This window comes from Thermobia domestica, chromosome 3 (assembly GCF_964235325.1).
Source record: "Thermobia domestica chromosome 3, izTheDome1.hap1.1, whole genome shotgun sequence".
NCBI lineage: Eukaryota > Metazoa > Arthropoda > Insecta > Zygentoma > Lepismatidae > Thermobia > Thermobia domestica.
Window position 1 is genome coordinate 161,455,692 of NC_137456.1, and position 23,218 is coordinate 161,478,909.

Here is a 23,218-nt window from a genome sequence, read left to right on the forward strand (position 1 = left end):
TCGGGTACTCTCGTTTTCTCTCACATTCTTATTCCACTAATTATTCATTAAAGCTGTTTTTTCTTTCCTTCGCACTTCAGTTTGAGTAGCACTTTATGTAGTGTTCTCAGGCAGAAGTCTTGAAACATGATTTTAAAGAAATAACTACTCGCTCTTAAAAACTGTTTTCACTTCTTGGCCTTCTGCTTGTTTGTGTTCGAAGCTTGTGCATGGTTTGTGTCGTGGGCAAGTGAGAGAGAGAGAGAGGGAAGAAAGTAAACTCCACAGTCGAACGGTGTTGCCAAGAGGAGATATACTATTTTCAGCAGATATGCTTACGCCAAAAGGAAAATATCTATTTCTGCGAGTGTACACATTGTGGGCCAAAATTTACAACTCTCCGTAAGAATTTGTCCCATATTTTGTGTTTTTGTTATAAATAATTTGGTGCCCCACCATATTATGGTTCCTCTTACGCGTCATTTGGAAAACTGAAAATTTTCTAAAAATTCGGGATGTGATACGTATTCGGGATAGGTAGCAACCTTAGTTTTTCTTGCTAGTGTAGCGGAAGGAGATACACTTATAAAAGGACCAGTGATGCGTTGAAACAGCTTGTTTAATATTTATTTCCAGGATGCAAGTTGTGTATAGTTTTCTCCTGTAAGATATTAAATATGCATTTTATAACTTCTATAAATAAATATTATTCTTAAATAGTTCTGAAGTTAGCGGTGTGCGAAAGTATGTTTCTGATCGCAATTAATTGAATCAATGATTGCAGAAAGAGTATGAATCAAATTATTTTATGAAAGAATTACGAAGTATTTTAAATGTTTGAAAGTATTTTATGGATAAGATAATGCCAAGACAATAAACTGCGTAAGTGTAAGATCGAGATCTTAGATTTCTGAAACATTGGTGAACTTGATAGGCAAGACTTACGAAAATGTGCTTTAATTCTCTGGTGAATTCTACTGCTATTCATATTTTTAGTGCGTAGGGATTTTATTATTCACTATTGTACGGACTCACTCTTTTTCTAAAGTGTGGATGTTGGCATAGCAGCGACAATAAGTGAAGAAATTTTTATTATTTCAGTGGTGCCGAAAACACGCATACTAATAGTAGACGTTTATTTTATAGCGAAGTTATTAAAAAGAAAATTCCAGGCCAAACTTGAATACCTCGGATATTTGGAGAAGACTAAGAAACCAGTATTCTAATTTCTTTTCAGCTATACAGGCGAATATTGTACCTTGAGACAACCGTGTAACTTCTAAACTAAAAGATGAGCGACATTTGACATACTCTGCATACCAGTAGTTGAACGGTGTTTCCAATCCGATGTAGTTATATTTTTCAGGTAGCATTACATCAGATTATTACATATTTCAAATCTATACGTGAAAACAAATAAATACTAGGGGTATTATTATTGTTGCAAACTAAGGACACTACAATATCACTAACTTCCGAATTCGGAAGCCTGTGCCACATTAACAATACAACTGAAACGGACGTGGCATTGCACATCCAAAGTGCCTTAATGATTTTTTTTTTTTTTTTAAGTAATAATACTTTACCTTATGTATGCTTGAATTTTATTATATGTCGATCATTTTGATCTTTTACCTACCTCGTGACATTTTTTTCCCAGGGCCAAAGTAGCTTAAAATGTTTTAATCGAGGTGCTTAATTTTACATATTTAGTCATCTTTCTTTCAAAGATTTATAAACTTGACACCTACCAAAGCACTTAACTTCCAGATCTATCCAGTTACTGAAATCTTAATAAAATATTATGATAAGTGCTTTTGGCAATAGTAAATTTTATAAATCTTTGAAGGAAAGTAGAAGATTAAATATAAAACGTAAAATTAAGCACCTCGGGTAGACACTTTAACATATTTTGGCCCTGGAAGATGTTAGCAGATAAGTAAGACATCTAAATGATCGGCATATCCAATGCGCTTAAGGTAAAGTAATAATTTTCACATCTGTATACATAATTGGGTATTATGCAGGAATAAAGACCTTACATTTCCACGATCATGATATAACATATTTTGAATAAATGGGAATGAAGTTACAAGGGGTTAAAATTTTGACTTTTTCTCGAAAGGCTTTATTTAGAAAATATTAAATAAGCACTTATATGGTTTTCAGTAGTATATCTAAACCGTTTCCTGAGATTGGAAGAATTTGCAACGATGCTTAAAATTTCTATTTGTCAAAAATGTTTAAAATGGTTGTTGTTTTCCCTTGATTTTATTGCATTACAGCAATAGCTTTTAATACTTATAATTACAAGTTCTCACATCACATAATTTGAAGTAGCGTTATGAAGTTTAGCAATATTTATCCTATCTCTGGAGTGAATTAAGATATCAAGTTGCTGTAAACAGCAAGTTGATTTCTTCGTGTGTTGGAAATTACATAAATACAGGGTGTCATACTTATCTCAGAATTTTGTTTCGAAATAAAGCGAAAAAAAAAATTAAATTTTTAATCCCTTGTAACTTCATTCCCATTTATTTGAAATGTTTCATATCATGGTTATAGTACCCATCACATAAGTACTTTAGAAGCCCATTACCCAGTCCGTCTGTTACGTTAATAGTGTTGTAGAGGCATACAAAATGTGGATGATCGTATTTCTATGACGCAAAATAAGTAATACGTAAATTTTAAATATATAATTATCTGATGCAGTGCTAGTTGTCATTGCAGGTTATGTCAAATGATTTCCTCGTGTTGTTATTTGCTTATATAAAATTTCAACTTTTTTCTATTAGCTTAGAAATTACAGAGATGTCTGAAGTTTAAAACTCGCCATATATATAAAATTTATGTAGTCGGGATGGCTCAGTAATGGAGCACTCATCTCTGGTGCGAGGGGCTCCTCATTCGATCCCAGGATTTTTGTGGTAAAATTTTGTGGAATTCCATGTTTAATCGTACATTCTCACCACCACTGATCATTCGTTTTCCATATCATCCATCTTCTTTAGTCTGCAGGGAATATTTGTAGGAGGTAAAACTAGGAATGCCATTGTAACAAGTAGAATAATTAGTCTATTTTAATATGCTTCCATTCCATATGTAGCATTTTTAGTTTCAATCTGGAGTAATCGCATTTAATACTACATTTCAATCTGTGAGTGAAAGCGAAATCGATTGTTTGTGATGTGATGCAGTGTAATAGTATGATGAGCTGATTGCGAATGATAAGTATACTTTTGCATATATAATTTTAATTTATTGTTTTCGTTCACAGGAATTATGCAAACAGAAGAGAGTGAAGATGAGGGTGGGTTGCACATAGATTACAAAATGACTGTGAAAGAAGATGAGCCTCTGGTTGAGGAGGTTTCACTTGAGAAGCAACAAAGAAATTCAGATGTACGGCCATTGCAAGATTCTCCAGATGAATCTACCAAAGAATTGCGTACTGTACAAAATAACAAAGAAAAGAATCCATCGAAGAATATACGAAGTTCTACCAGGTAAGATTTGTAGTTATTGCGCTGTGATCGTCAACTTTTATGTGGATAGGGTAACAGTTTGATAAATTCATTTTCATGACCTGTAGCATTTTATAATAATATAAAATATGTTAATTTAGAATAACAAACTTGAATCTTTCTGTCAATTTGTAACACACTAAAGATGAGACTGAAAATGCTGCATCCAACTCATGTAATTCAAGAGTAAAACTGCCCACAAATAATACTTATTATTCTGTTGGGAGCATTTTGGTAGTACATACTAGTGACAATTTGTGTATTTTTGAATTTTAAATATCCTGTACCGTGTTATGGATTTACTAGAAAACAATTTAAACGACGAATTTCTGAGAATGCTGCTTGCAAAACATAGTTTTCCAATTTTTGGAAAAATGTATAAACAGGCTGATGGATTATAGAGTACATATAACAGAAGTTTTATTAGACAACCTACAGACATGGTGTAGGTAAAGGTTACAGCGCTGGTCGAAATGATTCACTAATAAATAGAATTTCGTCGAGTACAAAAGTTTGTCGAATTAGTTATGGGAAACCCTTTATCCCGATTTTTAGCAAACACAGTGCTGAATCACTTTGAAACCGAAATTTTAAAATATCCATTATTGTAATACATAAAATATTACCGATTCGTGATGATCGGTATATCTATGTAGGGATGATACTCGAAACTTGCACCCAGCTCCATAAATTCTAACATCAAAGTAACAAAATCAGCAGTATAAATTTCCAGGGCCTTAAACAAATTCTGTACAAAGGTACATTGCAAAGATACAGTAGGCTCCCAATACACACATACAGTAGGCTCCCAAATCAAGCATACTCAAATAAAACGAAAGCTAGGGAAGAATTTCTTTCACAGAGCCTTAATTTTGTGTTCCAGTGACAATGGTAGAACAACTGAAATGAACTTTTCGGATTAAATATCGGAGAGTAAAAAAGATAACAGTATTAATACCTGGAAGAAAGAAAGGAAAAAAATAATAAGGTTGAAACATCGCTTGAAAAAGCAGTACCAAAATAAATGATAATATTAAGAAATGGGTAGGCCTTCCTTTATTTCTTAACAATAACGTGGATCATATTAAATAGTTAAACAACCTAAACTTTGGCGTCCTTTGAATGAATTAATGTTGCAGATGGTTTCGACGAATTCCCTTTATTATCATCAGTACGATATGAATGAACAATGCTGATCAATCACTTACATTTTGAACTTCCCTCTGATTTACGGAACAATATATGGCTAAGTACAAGGATTAAAAATGGTAATGTTCTTTTGAACAGTGTGCTGTACAAAAGTCTTCCTTCTTAACTGTGTAGTTCAGAAACCACAGTTAATACCTGTCTAATAGCAAGTGCACTTGACACTTGTGAAATCATAGATCTAGATTTGCTACGTAAAAAGTGTTGTCTAAAATCATAGTTTTCAGAAAAATGGGATTAAATAATTATTGTCTTTGGATTTTTTTTTTTTTTTTTTTAAATACATATACCAAAGTTAGGTTCAGGAATGGAATTGGATTCAACTCTCTGTTCCCCGCAGTAACTCTTTATTTTCTAACATGCCTCGGATGATAACTCGTTTTGGCCCATTTTGTAGGGAACACTCTTCACGCAGCAACACAGATATCAAAAGAGACGAAACTTCCTTCAGTCAACAACAGTAAACAAAATTGCAACATTTCAGCATGTATTGACTAAAGTATAAGTAGGACTTCAATACTTTGTCTTTCTCTGTATCAGTCTCTAAGTGACAAAAAGAAGAATAAAAAAGAAAATATACAATATCAGTGTTGTTCTTGAATGACGTTGTTTTGTGTCAGTACGGTTTTCGTCTCTGTTAATGCTCTCACAGTGTTGATTGCTCTTTCGATCAACTCTGGTTGCTCCAAATAACAAAACCATTCGGGATGTCTTATCACCCGTGAAAAACCTGTCGTGACTTACCATCGGCACACCCGATTATTGCAGCTCTATAATTCTCAGAAATTTCAGTAAGTTACTGTATGCAAAAACACATTACTGTATGAATTACTCGCCTTATTTATTTATTTTTATGCAGCAACCGAGTTTATCAGCCACAAAAGTTAACAATAAACAGATGAGTTTGATTTACATTCTAAATGCTTAGTGTATGGTAGGAAAGGGCTTGTGGTGAATTTACTGCAGTTAACGTGATTGCAACCTTAAGTCAGCTTGTGTGGCATAAAAGTTACTACTGTCTCTATATCAGGTAGTCTAAAAAGTAATGTAAGCGTTTTGCACATATTATGTTCCAAGTCCCAGGGTGTACTAATCGCAGTGGATCAGGCTTAACGTCATTTGTCAGCTGATAGTTGAAGCTGCTAGCTGTGCAAAAAGTGATGGAATTCTTATAATCAGACAATGTATTGCGTCGTGAAATAAATTTTTCTCAAAAGTGCGCTACATTTTACGATTTTATTTCGATAAAGACGCATATGCTATGCGTAACGAACTCAAGCTGTTTCTGCGTCAGTTGATTCAGTTGTGATGAATGGTGGATAACCTACGATGATAATGTGCGAAAAAGATAATGGTCGAAGAGCGAGTACGCCTAGAAATTGAAAAGAAAAGGCCGGAACTAGCCAGCAGAAAAGGTGTCGTTTTTTTACTCTGACAACAGCAGAGTGCGTACATCTTTAACAATCTTGGCTGTTTTAGTAATGGATCCACCGTGTAGCTCACACCTGATACTATGAGCCTATTGTTTGTCTACATTACTCCCTGAATGGTGTTTACTTTGTTTGGAAAGAGGTTTGTCAAAACCACATGTCATAATTTTTTGAAAAGAAACCACAGAAGTAACGGGACTATGGCGTTACCGGAAAAATGGCATGTCATTGAACAAAATTATGAATATGTGGTTTCATAATACTTTCTTTTTTTTTCCAAATCAATTGTGAGTTTCAAAAGCTCGATACTCTTTAGACAACCTAATATTTATATACAATAGATTCATTATTATTGAGCATACTATTTACTTTAGTATACTTATTATAAGCTCTTGTTTTACCTTGTATATGTTACAACACAAAATTTTCGAATTAAAAAAAAAAGGATTGTGGTACTAAATTACAAAGAAAAGATTTAATGAATGTGTTACCCAGAACAGATAAAGTAATGCAATGCAACGCGATTCTTTCAATAATACATACATAATACATTGTACGTGATTGGGCGTATTAATGTTGCCGGGCCTAAATTAAGTATACTCGTGAACAATAGTGTAAAAATGTACTGCCTTAATTACCGTTTTCTGAAATATTTAATAATATTATGCGACGATTTGTTTAGATTACTTGCGCTCAAAATGAAAATTTTCTTGCTAAAATGAAAACAATTCTATTGTTGTGTACGTATTGGATTGGTGTGTTTGAAATGTCAATTGATGATTAAAGAAAAACAAGTCAGTTACTCGAAGAAATCTCCGGCCGCAGCCACACATTTTGTCATCGCTCAGCCAATGATTGGATTCCAAGACAAAAGAAGTCTGGAGTCGACAATGAGCAGAAATCCTCACCACACGTTGCACTGCCCGGTCTTCAGAGAATTTTTTGCTTGTCACGAAGTGATGTAGATGCTAGAAGAGGTGATAGTGGGGAAGGCATCACAAGAATACTGTGGGTGAGGAAGAATTTCATACTGCAATCCATGGAAAGTCTGCACCATCCTTTAACACATTGGCTTATATTTACGACACTAGGACATTTTTCTTCGATCATTGTGGATATTTGTGGACCAGTTTGCTGTGCATTTCGTGGAGTAACTGTAAGAATCCACGTTGAACTCGGCAAAAAGCATATGATGGATTACCCCAGCCATAGACCATCACACTAGCAACAACCCTGCAGGTCGAGGAATGGTTTCGTTGATCACTATCGTGACCGTTTCATCAGAAGTGATAATCCGATGCAGGAAATCTTGCCGGTTATTCCATACACTCAGAGAACTGGACATCTCCACACGGTGGTATTTGCTGGCCGGATCAACTCATGTGACACCCACGAGTCCAACTTTTTCAACTAAACTGATTTCACGGAGCCAACGAACGATAGTGATATGGTGTATGCCTAACTCCGCTGCAATTAGTAAATAAACTTTCTTTCGAGGTTTGCATCTACGTGTTCCGGAGAGGTTCACCAGAACATGATATTGGTCGGTCCTATAAGCACCCAGTTGAATATCACATTTAGCGGTCGAATTTTTAGTAAAATAAAAAAGTCAATTTTAAAAGATTATACACCACATAATGTATATTTAAACTGATGTTAGGTTATTATGCTTTAAACGAGAAACATCTTTTATACTTTACGAATAGTCATTCACTTCAAACTCTTCATAACGAATTGGGGCACGGTGGCTCTTCCCTCTGGTGCGTGGTGTTCTTGGTTCGATCCCCGGCCAAGTAAGTTTGTGGTAAACATCATGATGCCCGTGGGTTTACTCGAGGTATTCGTTTCTCTCACTTTTTCATTCCACCAATTCGTTCATAATCATTCACTTGCTTTAATCATCATCTCTCTCAGCCTATAGGCATAATCGAGGGACGTTCAACTTACTCAGAGTTTGGTTAGGATATAGAAACGGATTGTGAAATGGACATTTGGCTTTCAGCTGGAAATGATTCGCCATTGGGAGGAAATTTTCCTTAAAAGTTCTTAAATGATTTCTGCTTACTGCAACTTTTTTAAAACTTAGAAGATAGGTAAAGCAGTCGAGATCATTTTTATTTATCTGAGAGTTTGTACAATAGAGAAGATAGTGTGTTTATAACTATCTGCAATCATCGATCGTGTTTTTCAGCCATAATATTGGTGTATTATAACAATACTTGTTCTGAAAAATCTGGAAAAAGTATCTTTAACTGGGTGTCTACTGATACTGGAAATACTTGAATTATACTGGAATTTAATTTTGATAATGGAAATACTATGAATATACTGGCATTTTGATACACATACTGGAAAAATCATAAAACTGGTAATTTATTAATGCTTTTTTGTAATTGTTTTAATAGTCTTAGAAACAATTTTGTATCCATTGACATTGTGAATTTTTCCAAAGAGTTGTATACATTTTGTAATTAGACATTTAAAGCAATGGGTGGAGTGGAGGGCTGTGAGGGGAGTTGGGAGGCCCTTTAAAAAACGTTAAAAAAATCATTTGTATTAAAAAAAAATCAGGGCTAACTAAATTTATTAAAAATGTTTTTGATGGTAAAACAATTACTGTACAAACCTTTGAAATCATCAAGAGTGATTATTGCTAAAGAACTTTTTTTTTTTTTTTTTTTTAATTGTATTAGGTATTGGAATTTTGCTGATAGTTATACTGAATAAGGCGTGGCAATTAAATAACAAGACTAGTGTCATAAATGTGATGTATTGCAAAGAAATTTGCAATTGACTGTTATCCCCTTCATTATACTCCCCTCCCCTATCTTTACAGCGCTGCATACGTGCCTTCCATTGTTCAAAGCAATGCTGTAAGTCATCAGATGTCACCCTGTTCAACAACTCTGCCGTTTTTCGTTTCACCTCTTCCACAGACTGAAAATGTGTTCCCTTCAATGCACTTTTCACATTTGGGAATAGATAAAAGTCACAGGGAGCCAGGTCTGGGGAATACAGAGGATGGTTGAGCACAGGAATGCGCTTGGCTGCTAAAAACTGCTTCACAGAAAGGGCATTATGGGTAGGAGGATCCATGCATCGTCCTTCCACAAATCCGGTCTCTTCTTCCTTATTCTTTCCCTCAGCTTGATTAGAACTTCTTTGTAGTAGGTCTGATTCAGCGTTTGATCCTGAGGCAACCATTCAGTCATGATGATACCCCTGATATCGAAAAGACGATGAGCATTGCCTTCACTTTCGACTTGCTCATTCGTGCTTTTTTCATTCTTGGCGATGTGGATGGATTGACGCTTAGTCTCGGGGTCATACTGGAAAATCCATGTTTCAACACATGTGATGACACGTGTTAGCAAGTCTGGCCCTGCTCTGAGTCGTTCTATGACGTCACAGCAAATAGTCTTTCGAATGTCTTTTTGTTCCTGAAAGAGGTTTTTCGGGACAATTTTTGCACAAACTTTTGTCATGTTTAAATTGTCATGCAAAATTTGTCTTATTGTCTCTTTGTTAATGTTCGTCATGTATGCGATCATCCGAGTGCTCAGATGTCTGTCTTTCCGCACAAGTTCATTAATTTTGTGAACACTTTTGTCCGTTCTTGAACTCAAAGGGCGGCCAGGTCGTTCATCATCTTCAGCCTCCTCCCTACCTTCTGAAAATCGTTTGTGCTATTCGAAAACTCGGGCACGTGACATAGCATTATCACTATACACCTCTTTTAACATTACACAACATTCCGTCGGTGTTTTTTTAATTTCACCAGAAATTTGATCTTAATGCGCTGCTCAGTTTTACTGTTCACCATGATTCCGGCACTACTACAGAACACTGTCCTCTTCATGCACGCCTGCAAAGAAAAGAAAAGCTTTCAGAATCATGAAACAAACAGTGGCTGCTCATGAAGGTTCAAGATCAGCAACACATTATTAGCTACCTCACCCCCCACGACCCTGCGCGACAGGAGGTGGGCAGTCTCGTTATTTAATTGCTACACCGTGGATACTGGAAATATACTGGAATTTTGAAAATTAAACTCAGTAGACACCCTGTTTCACGATTATCCAGTCAAGTCTGACATTATTTAAGTAGTAAAAGGTATTCCATTTTCTTTGGCACTGTTGGTACCATTTGATTGTACTAATCATTTCACATGTAGTGATTGTGAATACGGAAATTCTTTTTGCCAAGCTTTCGGTCCCTCGTGAAGCCTTTCTTGCGGGTAACATAAGAATGAAAACAGGTAGTGAAACTAGAAAGATTTCATCTGGTAGAAGTAATGCTGCGCTAATACTTTGCCAATAGAAATTTTGAATAACCTATTGTTGAATTATTAGTAATTAGTGTCTGAAGATACTTTGTTTTCACTAGACATCATTATATAAAGTTAAGCTGAAAGTATCAAACAAATTTTAAATATTATCGATATAAATTAAAGATATGGGCATTTTATAGTATTTATTTATTTACACCAATTTTCGTTATTCATATTGCGTTAAACTTGTTCATTATAAACTGTCAAATCTAAAACATATTAAAAGTAACATCCACCATTCCTAAAGTCTAATGACTAAATTATTTATTATATGCGCGTCATTTTTTATTTATTTTGGCAGTACTTTGTTGTTTTAACCTTCTAATTGTAAAGTCCAAGTCAGATGCTACCCAAGTGTTAAGTATTTTGTGCTACGTGGCTTGGGTTTTATTGTCATAAATAACCAGATATAGACTTCTTTTAAATATACTTTTGTTTTCTACAGCTTTGCAATCTGAAGTAACATTGAGTCCAATCTGTATCTACTTCAGGGTTGGCAAAAACCATGGTTTTTATTAAAAAAAACCAAATAAACCGGTTTTTTTGGTTTAAACCAGGTTTTTTTGGTTTAAACCAGGTTTTTATGGTTTAAATAATTTGCTCTATATATTCATATCATATATGGACAGAAATAAGTTTGTTTCGCCTTGATGTTATTATGCGACAACCGAGTTATGCTGGAAGGGGTCACATAAGCTTAAAGCGGAATAAAAACCGCTTCTCGAGTTACATCCGAGGGAAATTGTCCTCCATTTGAACTCGGAACCAGGACTAATTGGCCACAAGTGCGAAAAGTCTGCCGACTCACACACGAAGGAATCCTGATAAAAAAAAACGTTGTACTGATCTCTGTCAAGAGTCATTTCAGAAGGACAAAAAGATAAACAGTTGCACAACTGAAACCATTACACAGAATTACACATGAACAATTTCAAAGTACTACGGAGTACAGAAGAACTAATTTAGTTCAAGTTAGTTAATAACGACTTTTATTGGTCCAAATTAAAGAAATACACCGACTTAATCTGCATATCAATAAGAAAAGTGAATAAAGATACGAATTATTTGAGTCCACTTTGGCTCAGACTCATTTATACATAAATAGATACCAAAGATACTTATTTCACTAAATGCCTCTCGTGAGGTCTGTATGACCTCCCCCCCCCACACACAAAAAGTACGACATTTTCGATGTATTTTATCAATAGTAAACATTGAAACGAAACAATATTTAGAATTTTTCTTCGATTGCAATTACATAACAATAATAACTACAAAAAAATCACAAAATAAACGTTTATAAACTTATTAAAAAAAAGTTGCTTTTGTAGTATAATATTTTTGAGTAATGAATAGGGAATTTAGGTCTGAATATAATACGAATAATATACGGGAGTGAAACGTGATAACCCACAAATGTGTGTTCATCAAGATTTTACAAACACTTACACTTTTACGAACATTTTTTGTTTTTTGGTTTAAACCAGTTGGTTTTTTTGAAAAAACCAGCTGGTTTAAACCTTGGTTTAAACCATGGTTTAAACCACCTTGGTTTAAACCAGCCAACCCTGATCTACTTTATTGCATATGATCTCAGAGGCACTTTATTATTACTGAATTCAGAAGGGTGAAAGTAACAGTTTTATTTTTTTAATACTTATCCGTCGAAGTAATTTAATAAATAAATCTCAATTTATGTTTATATGCTTTAAATTATTCCTATGCTGAAATATATTTCCCACTTAAATAGTGCTCGCATTGAGTGTTCGTACGTTCGGTTTATAATTAAAAGAATGCGAATTCATTTCCGGAGTTGTCCATATACTCCTTCATTAGAATATAATTAGTTTAGTTTTCTCACTATTCTTACTAATATGTTGTCAAGGGTCACCTGTAACGGGGGAAAGGACCAATAAGAATCTAGGAATACCATTAAGACGGAATTTTAATTTTTTTCCCTGAAATATTCGTGCCGTGAGCAGTTATCATTGCGCATGGTTCATAGTTTCTGTTAATTAACTAAATTCCTGATAAAATATTACATAAGAATAACATTTTAAGTAAATTTTCTTTCAAAAGTGTATCTTCTACACACCATGAGATTACAGGATATAAACGATTCAATGTTAAGATTTCACATAGGGTGTTGCACGAGTGATCAACGCGTTGTGCTTATAGTACCTACATGCAATTATTACTTTGGAGCATCATGTGTAGCAAAAGCAGATTTTTAAAAATGTTAGCATCACAGAACTATTTATGTATATATTGAAAATATTGGTATTAAGGTTATTTCTTGTAAATACGGTGAAATCTCGATTGGATTAGAATACCAAGTTATTCCAGCATGCAGATTTATTTCCGGGATGTAAATGATTACTTTTTGACGATCATAGTTCAATAGTAATTATTATTAAATATTGAAATGAATTTTTCTCTTCTAAAGACATTTTTTTTAAATGTATATTTCGAGTAAGTTGTTGGAATATATCGCTAATTAGACAGTTATAAGGATTTTGTAACAGTTGTGATTTTCTGCATGTTTTATTTTAGAGGGCGAAGGAAGGCAAAGTGGAAACTCAAGTTCCATCATCAGGCTTTGCCTCCGGAATACTTGGATCATTACGAAGCAGCCATGGCACAGGAGGCAGCATCTCAGAAATCATCGTCAAGCACAGACATCACATCTTCAGTTACATCAATTTTCAGGAACAAAGACTCGAGTATAGATAATCCAAAGAGTGCTTCTTCTAGTATTGGAAATCCTAAACCAAGGGGTGGGAAAGGTTCTAGGAGAGTGGCACAGTTTCTACAAGAGAAGAAATGTGGCAGTGAAGTCACTGTTAACGATTCTTCGTTAAACATAACCTGCACTACAGAAATTGGGAAACTTGCAATTGGAAATATGCTCCATGCAAGAGGCGTTGATGGTTCACGCGACTGCGTGTCTGCAGTCTTACCAAATGTTTCTTCAAAAAAGACACCTGAGACGTGTTCCCCGCCAGTCAGTAAGATGTCAGAATATTCTGTTTGTGATGATCGGACAGTTTGTTCCACAACCGGGAGTTCCCTTAGTATTCCGTTAAGTTCAACGTATTTACAAAGTTCACTTTGTGTGCCTTCTGTAGAGCTTATTAACAAGAGCTTTCAATCTAGTAGTACGAGTAGCAGCTCCGACGAAAAGAGATCTACTGTGATAATGTCTTCCAGTAATGGTTGTAATATTGGACCTGATCCAAGCGTCATAGATAAAATGTACAATAATTTGCCCTATATGGGAGAGATCACATTGGACTCTAAACCAAGACGAGGGAGAAAGCCAAAGAAGGCAGATATCTGTCATTTGATTTACAAGAATTACGGAACAGTTTTTCCTAAAAGAATAGACAACACAGACAGCAATTCCGACACAACTCGAATCTCTTCTCTTCCATCTAGTCTCTCAATTAAAATGGCACTAAATGCTACCAAAGTTGAAGAATCAAAGGATATGCCAAATACTAATAATTTCTCTGAAGTCACAGTGGACGATAAAAGTAGTTTGCTAGAAAAGCAGTTGTTGTATTTCTCTAATCTACAAAATCATGAACGCCCTCCATCTCATAGTGAGGGTGTCTGGAATAATTTCGTGAATGTAGAACAGGAAGAACCGTTAAATCTGTGTATACGAGACGTAGAGAGAAAAGGTAAAAGCGACACAAACGTAGAATCAAATAATGTTGTGATCAAAGTCGAACCGTCAAGTGATCTAGAAGAGGAAGAGGTTGTTACTGAATCTCAGGGAAAGTTTCCTAGCGTGCCAAAGTTGGAAATTGTGAACAAGAGTGAAAATAATCCAAAAAGTAAAGCATCATCCCCAGACTGCAGCACTGGATCTTCTTATGGCTTGGGATCTCCTGTTGCAGGAGGTTATGTATACTGGCCCAGTGCTGGTGTATTCGTACATCCAATGGCTTTGCAATCTCATTTTCTTTATTACCAAAAATTAGGAACGCCATTAACATCCGTGCCATCCCCTGTACCAGAACAGTTTGCGAGGCTTGGCAATTTAGGTGTACAACCACCTTGTAGTAGTGGTAGTAGTAGTGCCCCTGCGACGTCATCCTCAAATGTACTTCCAGTGAGTAGTCTTCCAAAGCCTCAAACAAATAAGAGAAATGGTGTTAAAATATTACCAAATATCGCACCAAAACCAGCAGAAGGTAAGATAGATCTATCGCAAAAGAAAAGTACTGTGCCTATTAAACGTAAACGTTCAGCCATTTTTATTCCTCCAGCAGAGACCCCAACGGAAGTGAGCATTTGTAAATTTAAATTTACAGGAGGAGCTAAACCATCTTTGGAAGAGAAAAAAATGTTATCGGTTGATGCTGGAGGAAATTTCAGGTATTATAGTGGAACAGGTGATAAGTCGATGCGAGGATATGAATTTTTCCCTCGCGAAGCATTACAATTAAGTTCTAGCGGTGGGAATTCAGAAAAGATAACTGTCAGTGGTGCCAGTGCATCAACTGACATTAAAGAGGATCCGAATTGTGTTCAAAGTCATGAGAAGAAAGAAGCTATTCGGCTCGTGATTCCGCCTGAACAAAGTGTAAGTAAATATGATTGTGATTCTTCGCAAGCGAGTAGTGTGCTTTGGAAACCTGCGTGTGTTGGGAGCAGTGGTGAAAGAGGCGACATGGAGAAAAAGCCCAAGAAGAAAAGAAGAACTCGTAAATCTATCATGAGAGAGAAGCTTGAACAGACATTTAAGGAAAAAGGTTTTTTAATTCAAACTCAGCAACTTGAGTCTGCAGAAGGTGCTACATATTGCAAGTTCCGGCAGCTCCGAAAATTTACTCGCTACTTATTTCGCAGTTGGAAGGATTACCTTCCTGGAAATATCCAGGAAATTTCTGGTTCTGATACAAGTTTAACTCCTTCACCTCATGCTGATGGAGACTCAAATACTCAAGCGTCAACGTGAAACCACGAGATGGTCAAATTGTAAGTTTATTGTTTTCATACAATGTAGTGAACACAGTGTTCCTATATCATTAGACAAAATCGATTAATTTTACATTTTAATAACCTACTCATTATTTTAAAATAGAGGTTACGCTCAGTTGTGTTCGCAGTTAATATTGGACGAAACTTTCTATAGTTTTTAATTTGAACATGCAAGAAGATTGTGATAGCAGGGCTTTAAACATTTCTCTCATGATAATCTTGCCAATGAAACTATTATCATTAGTTTTTAATTGGAGTGCCATTTATAAAAGAAAGAAAAAAAAAATGAGTATTGCAGGCTTTGGTTATACTTTCGTTATAAATACGTAATTTAGAGTATATTTTAATTTTAATGCAATTCGAACTTAGAAAATAAATCTCACTGTTTCCTGTAGGTCTGTACAAAGATTTAAGGCATTTTGCAACTACGAATTTGAGTGTTGGATGATAAGGTACCTTACAACTATTAAAGTTCTGAACAGTCATTTCAAAACACAACATTCAAAGAAAACAAACAAAAGTGTAAATTTTGCTTTAAATCCATGTGCAGACTACTACAAAATGTGTAGACAGACTGGAACGAGTTTATACTTAATGATTATCATACCTTTTCCGTTAGAATTAGAAACAAAAAGATATTTTTAGATGAATATTTTCGTTGAATGTCGTGCCTAAAATTCTCAAATATAATCTATGTACATGATGCATTTATTTTTTCCAAATATGTAGTTAAATGTTTTTAAAGAAAATTTATTTTTAAAGTGTATTTTTGTACAGAAACGGCGATAGGTGGTAAGCATTATACAAAGAATGTTCGAATAATTTCGAACTCAAGAAATAGGGAGTTCGAAATTTTCGTTTTTCATGACTAGCTATATTTATAGACAGAAGTTGAACACCATTCATTCCGATGTATAAATAATTTTACTACATTACGGTGTTTTTTTTTTTTTTTTTTTTTTTTTTTTTTTTTTTTTTTTTTAAGATAATTATATGACGTAAATTAGCTCTGAAAGTATGATTTAATTTTTAATGCATAAGACATGTGTGTTTTTAAGTCCCGAAATATTAATTACTTGAAAATGATCTTGAGTTGAAATTTAATTAGTTATTGGTATTAATACATTCTTAAGATGTGGTGAAGTGTTGGATTCTATTAAATTAAGACAATATATTTAATGTTAATATGCTGAAAATTTAAGGAACTTTCCTATTTATATTTATGTTTCTCAACAAACTTGAAACAAATGGTGCAATTTTTAGTTGAATTATGTAATGTCATGGTCGAAAGTTCTTAACGTTAACACAGTCATTTTATATTGCCCAATAAAATACAACGTATCATTTTGTATTACCAGTAGGGTAGGACTATTGATTACCAATATTTGTTTTATACATTGGTAATGAACAACACAGATTGAGATAGATGTTATATGCTATGTGCGCCAGTAGTTGTTCAACATAACGTACTTTTATATGAATATTCGCGGTTTAGTGATTGACGGATATATCTAAAATTAAAGTGTAGACTTATTAAAATCTTAGCAGGTCATAGTGCGACAGATTATTTTGCCATATTAAGAATAATAGTTACATAACAGACACACTTTACCCCTATTGCACGCCAAACAGTGGTAATTTCTCTGTTTCTACATCGTCATATTTTTACCGGGCCCTACCGCTGAGCATAGACGCGAGTTTGATAACCCGATATATATATAAATATCATACCCGCAGAATAAGACTTTCGTAACTTTAAACCTTCAGTTTTACGGATAAGCAAAAAAAACTAGTTGTATCTAGAGAAGTTTCATTATCGTTTCTATTTTTAGGACTTACAGCGTTATTTCAGTGTGCATAATATTAATTGTTGTAGAGAAAACCGTTCTGTAATATATATATACAAATTACATTTATTCAATATTAAATATTGATAACAATTTAAAACTTACTTTGAATTAGAACGGTCTTATTTTGGTATATATATATAATTCTACATTTTCACATGCAGGAAGATAATTGTGGATTTTCTCATTAGATATGATGTGGTTGTTATTTTTAAGATTTAGAAAATATTCGAAAGTGTACCTCTGCGTGAAATTGCTATGATATGGAGAATGATGACCTGATTGCTGATACGCAGTGCACACGTAAATCTAATATTATTGAATTTGTAATGGTTGTACAATCAATTGTGAAATCAGTATGTGTGGATCATCGCTAGAGAAGTGTAGATAAGAACAATGCTGAAATAGCTTGTATTTTTATATTACTGTAGGTTAATATAACACTGATTTGCCATTGACAACGATATCTTTTATAGTAATGTTAATATAGAAATGATTTGTTATTGGAATTCATGTATCGTGTCTTCTTTCTTATCGTAAAAAGTGCCTTAGATCATAAACAAAACTTCCTTTGTAAACCAAAGCCTGATAATACAAAGATCCTTAAAACACAAAGTAGATATTTTATTATGTGCCAACAAGTTTAATATAAGTGATTTTATCTTGCCAATAGCAATAGTTTACGATGATTATTTGAGGATGTATCTCCCTGATCTCTGGGTCAGTCTAATGCACAATGGAAAGTACTATTATTTTAGATGAAGTTCTCAAAGTATCGTATACACTGACACTACAAAAATGAAATGTAAAAACTTTTTATATGTATTTATGTAGTCCAATTTAGTGACATGACATTGTTTGTATATAAGAAAACGTGTGTTGTAATATTTGTATATATATATGATGAATTTTGATTTTGATTTTTTTTTTTCGTTTAACCAAAGATTTAACCAAGGGAAGGTGGGGTTTAAAAAGAGATGGCTTTAAAAAAACAAGCATTTCCCCTTTACCATTGACTTTTGTTTTAAAAAATAATAAGAATTTATCCAAAGTTAACAGGCAAAGATAGCAATGCTTTAATGTGTAATTTAAATTTCGGCACCCAAAGATCTGTCTTAAACGTAACCAAATATTTTAATGAAAGAGGGAACTTTTTTTACATGTGGTTTTTTCATGGTATTTTTATTGTTTTCTCTTCTAACAACTAGTCATATTTTACTGCTAATTTTATAGTTGAATGTTACAAAGTGGTCACTCAGCTTCTTTTGTGTGTGACGTATTAATTTTTTTAATAATATATGTGTATATAAGGTCTAGAAAGAAAAATCTGAATATTTATTTATTATTGTTATATTTTTTAGATTGTTGCATCGTTTGTTTTGATTTAATAGCAGATATCTTGTATATGATGTTAGTTTCCCATATTGATATTATGTTTGTATCTACGGTACTTGAATTAATTTCACCAACACCAAACAAATCTACCTGTATTTTTTTTTAAAATTTAAATTAAGCAGTGAGAAGTATTTTGCGGAATACACATTGTTCTTACGCGCATATTTTTCGTTAAAAAAAAAAAAAAGTAAATTGAAAATTGCTAGGTTTACTACTACAATAGGTTTGCTATCTACATTAGGGTCGATAGCAGTGTTTAACATGACTTAATGTATGTAATATTTGGTCTGGTATTGTACAGGTTTTGTTATAGTGTGAAACATACCGACATATTATTTTGTAGAAATCCAAGAGTTTACCTTTTCTAGTACATGTAATGAATAAAATCACTCGATTGCAAACAAGTGTGCTGCTGACGATAATACATGAATGAAGCTAACTTATTAAGGGAACTATAGGTATATGATATGTTGAAGAAAATAGAACGGCATTTACACTCATATTTTCGTAAAATTTTCATGTTTTGTGGTTGAATATTTTCTTCTAAAATGATAATACTGTAACATAGCATGTTTAGCAACTGTGAAAGTTTTGATTCAGAATCGAAGACGAAATTGCGGTTCCGTTGTGGATTCAAGGGAGAAGTAAAGAACAAATACAATTGACAATAGATTTCTTAAATCGCGTATTTCGGGCAGCGTTTAAGAAATGTTAAACCAAAAATAAATAACTGCAGCAAGATTGACAAAAATAAACTATCAAGCACTCAAACGTCTAAAATATAGTAGGCTAAAAGTAGTTAATCAGCTATATGCTGTCTATAGTATATCGCAATCTTTTACATTTTGTTCTCACAATTATTTGTCAATATTCTCTTATTTGTTCTCAGTTTAAGCCTGTAGAATAGTTAAATCTAAATTTCAAATACGCGAATACTGATAACCTTGGTTCACTTCGTCCATTGAAATAATATTGATTATTCTTTTGAAACAGTGTACTTTTTAAGTAATGAAGTATAAAAATGTCGGAGAGAAAATAACCTGAATAGAGATTGTGGGGGAAAACATATATGTCAATTACAAGTCTTGGTGTGGAATATAGTCAATTCATTGGGTTTTTATATTAGAAATGGCGCAGAACTCGAAAAGATAATTGATGTAGTATAATATTCAGACAGAATGCTAACAAGCTGAGGAATTTTAACAACTGTCTTTCTTACTTCAAGTGCTAATTCTTGAATAAGTTTTGCACTTCCACGCTTTCGTGCAATGACAATTGGACTAAGAAAAATAAAATTATCAAGGAAGTGTAAATATTGGTAGACACTAAAAAGGATTATGCACCCAAAAGTTTCAATTTTGTCCGGGTAGATGTCTATCGCTGGAGGATGCCATCTAACGGCGCTGTATGTAACTACTACATTTGCTTCAGTAGTAGAAAATGGGATACAGATAGCTACCGTTAAAGTCTCCTTCCCGCGCAGATGTTATTGGATTGATTCCATTAACTAACTCGTCCAGATAATCGCTCTACCTATCTATTGCGAAAAATAGAATACAGAAAATACGCTTTCATCAAAAGGTATCATATGGAGTAACGGACTAACATTACAGTATGCTAAGTCCCACCTGCGTGATCCTAAGAAAGGAATAGACTTATCAGAGAAAAGCAAACGCCTACTTTTATCCTCCGTGAACACGATTCCAGAGGAGAGCCGAAAGCTTGGGAGCGCAAGGATGATTCAGAAATCGGAACTTAGAAGTAGGATTATTATAATCTTACTGCAAAATATTTCTCACTGCTTATATATACAAAATATACGAAACTAATTACCAAACAGGAACTAGTAAATAATCACGTATACATTAAACGAGGTATACTAAACTTCTCGTTTCATACTTATTTTTATGCTCTTTACTTTCAGTCTCGATCTGATGAAGTGTTTAGCAAAAATAGCTTAGGTATACCTTTTTATTGTGTGTCATAGTTTGCATGAAAGTTATTACAATCTCAAATTTGTCATTCTATTTGCGTAACGAGTTGTTTTGAGCAGTATGAAGTTAAATACAATAAAATTTTAGTATTTTTCCTCTTTAATGATAGTGGTGATGATGATGATGAGCAATTGTTAAGAGATAACATAAGTACTTTTATAAATTCCAGTATTAGTAATTAATGTGGGTTATTTGGGTGTAATTATTGATGGCCTAAATTTCGCGTTAATTCTTTTGACTTTAACATGATGCAGTTAGCTTGAATAATTTCATTCAACTTGTGGTGCTGTAGTGAAAAGTAAAACGAGAGAAACAGAACAGTAAAATAGCAAGTTCTCTCTTTCTGTCCTATGCTGAGTTCTTTCTGTACTTAACATATTTTTTCTTTTGATTTTGTTTAAAGTTTTGCTGCATTTTTATTTATTTTTTTGTTTATAGAAGCATTCAGCTGTGTTCTTCACTTGCTTTATTTCATAACTATTTCTTGGCTGTAGTTTTCACGTATCCCTTCAGTTTATGAAATAGCTGAATTGATTATGTCATGGATAATATCTAATTACATTTACCGATTTTCGGGATCCGTGGGCAGATTTCAGGAGTATTTGTAAATGAGACAATGAAAATGCCTTCAGAACTTAACATACGCCTTTTTGAACTTGTTGCATAAAGAATGATTAAAATTTCATCATTTTTTAAATATATATTTTCAAATTACAGTGTCTCATTGGTAAATTTCACTGTTATGTGAATCTTTAAATAGCGGCGGTATATCATTTGGTATTCATATTTACTCTATGGTTTCCGTACACGATCGGTGCGGTTTCTATTGTGAAAATAATCATTTTGTGTAAAATGTGATTGATAGTCTGTGATTATAGTATACCTTTCGCCAACCGGAATAATCGCTTATCACGAATTTCAGAAAATAAAAACTTTAATATCTCAATTATTTGGTGCGACCAAAATTATTTACTCAGAATTTTGGGTCCAATATTATCAAAAGAGGATCTCACATATTCTACATGTGCGTAATTCCAGTGAATTATTAAGATTAACGTGGCCAATAATTTTTGAAAATCATCGTATAATCGTTTTCTAAAAGTAGTTTCACTAGCTATTAAAGTATGTGGTGACGTATCTTAACACAATATAGACATTTCATCATTACCATTATCATATTAAGACACAAGAAACATTGTTTTCATAAAATATATCATAAATTTCTGTAGGATTTGAATAAAAATTTACTACTATTCATTTATTTAATAGTGTGAATTTATTTAAAATGTGTTCGTTTCAAATATTCTGAAGAAATATTATTATTTAAAGTGTATTTAGTAACTTTACTCTGAATCATGTTGCAGAATGCACTACATGTATTTTATTAGAATTTTACATCATAGTACATTTTGTAATTCAATAATGATTTTAAGCAGCTAATCCAGAATAATTGTATTGATTATAAAGTTGTTTCATAACATGTACAGTCTACTGAAAATACTTAATATAAGTTTTGTGGTTAACTTATCATTGTTGGTACAAATGTAAAATCTTACTTTTTTTTATGTAACTTTGGAAACATTAATGAAAAGTTTTACAGAGTTGGTATAACATGTCTAGTCGGTTTTTTGTATATGTAAGCTTTTTGCAAAATACCTTGCAGACATTGGGATTGTTGTGCAATACACATTTAACATTTTGGTTGTGCTGAGTGATTCTGTACTTTGTTGAGTTTGTATATAAATTGATTTAAAAAACGAAACATTTGTTTTTCGTCTATTAGCGATCTCCTGATCTGCCAGTAAAAAAATATAACTAATTGTGACTTAAGGACAAATTCGACTTTGAGACTTATTGACGAAAAATACTCTTATATATATATATATATATATATATATATATATATAGTGGCGGATTCAAGGGGGGCTATAGCTTCCCCCCTCCTTGACGCTCAGGTATACACTGGATAAAGTGGGCTTCAATCCTGCTTTACATTGGATAAAACGGTAAAATATGGTTTAGCCCCTCCCTTGATCATATCCTGGATCAGTCCCTGTATATATATATATATATATATATATATATATATAAAAAATCAATTTATTAAAACATGTCTGATGTCTTGGTGGGTTGGCGCAGTGTGTATGGATTATACGAGTAATGACACGGCAGCCATTTTGTGGATAGGGGTCTTTTATATGTCTATGTGCAAGATGTAGAAATCTTTTCCTTCCTTCGTTTGAAATTTCATAAAACCATTTATCATTCTTCTCGTATTAATTCATAGAGAAGTGGAACAAGTAGTTTAAAAAAAAAAAGTTGGGGGGCAGACCTTTTGTTCGGTCTCGGAGGTATTGGTAGGTGGCATTTTTATTTTTTGTCAAAAAGGTTGGGGGCAGTGTCCCCCATAACTCCGCCCATGCTTCTGTGGTTGCAGGTCATGAGTAAATACAATGCATTTACATACTATGCAAAATTGTTTTCTTATACACGATTCCGTTTTAACTCATCTCATTTT

At 33.6% G+C, this 23,218-nt stretch overlaps 1 protein-coding gene across 3 annotated transcripts in view; it reads left to right on the forward strand.

Moving 5' to 3' along the window:
* The window catches only part of LOC145680851 (uncharacterized), a 29,642-nt gene extending 7,186 nt beyond the window's left edge, over window positions 1-22,456 (forward strand). For all 3 annotated transcript variants that reach the window (XM_081751975.1, XM_081751977.1, XM_081751976.1), the window contains exons 2-3: window positions 3,260-3,488; window positions 13,026-22,456. In XM_081751975.1, coding sequence (XP_081608101.1) covers window positions 3,265-3,488; window positions 13,026-15,441 — 2,640 coding nt within the window. In that variant the 5' untranslated portion in view covers window positions 3,260-3,264 and the 3' untranslated portion in view covers window positions 15,442-22,456. The remainder of the gene's footprint in view (window positions 1-3,259; window positions 3,489-13,025) is intronic.
* Window positions 22,457-23,218: the final 762 nt, after the last annotated feature.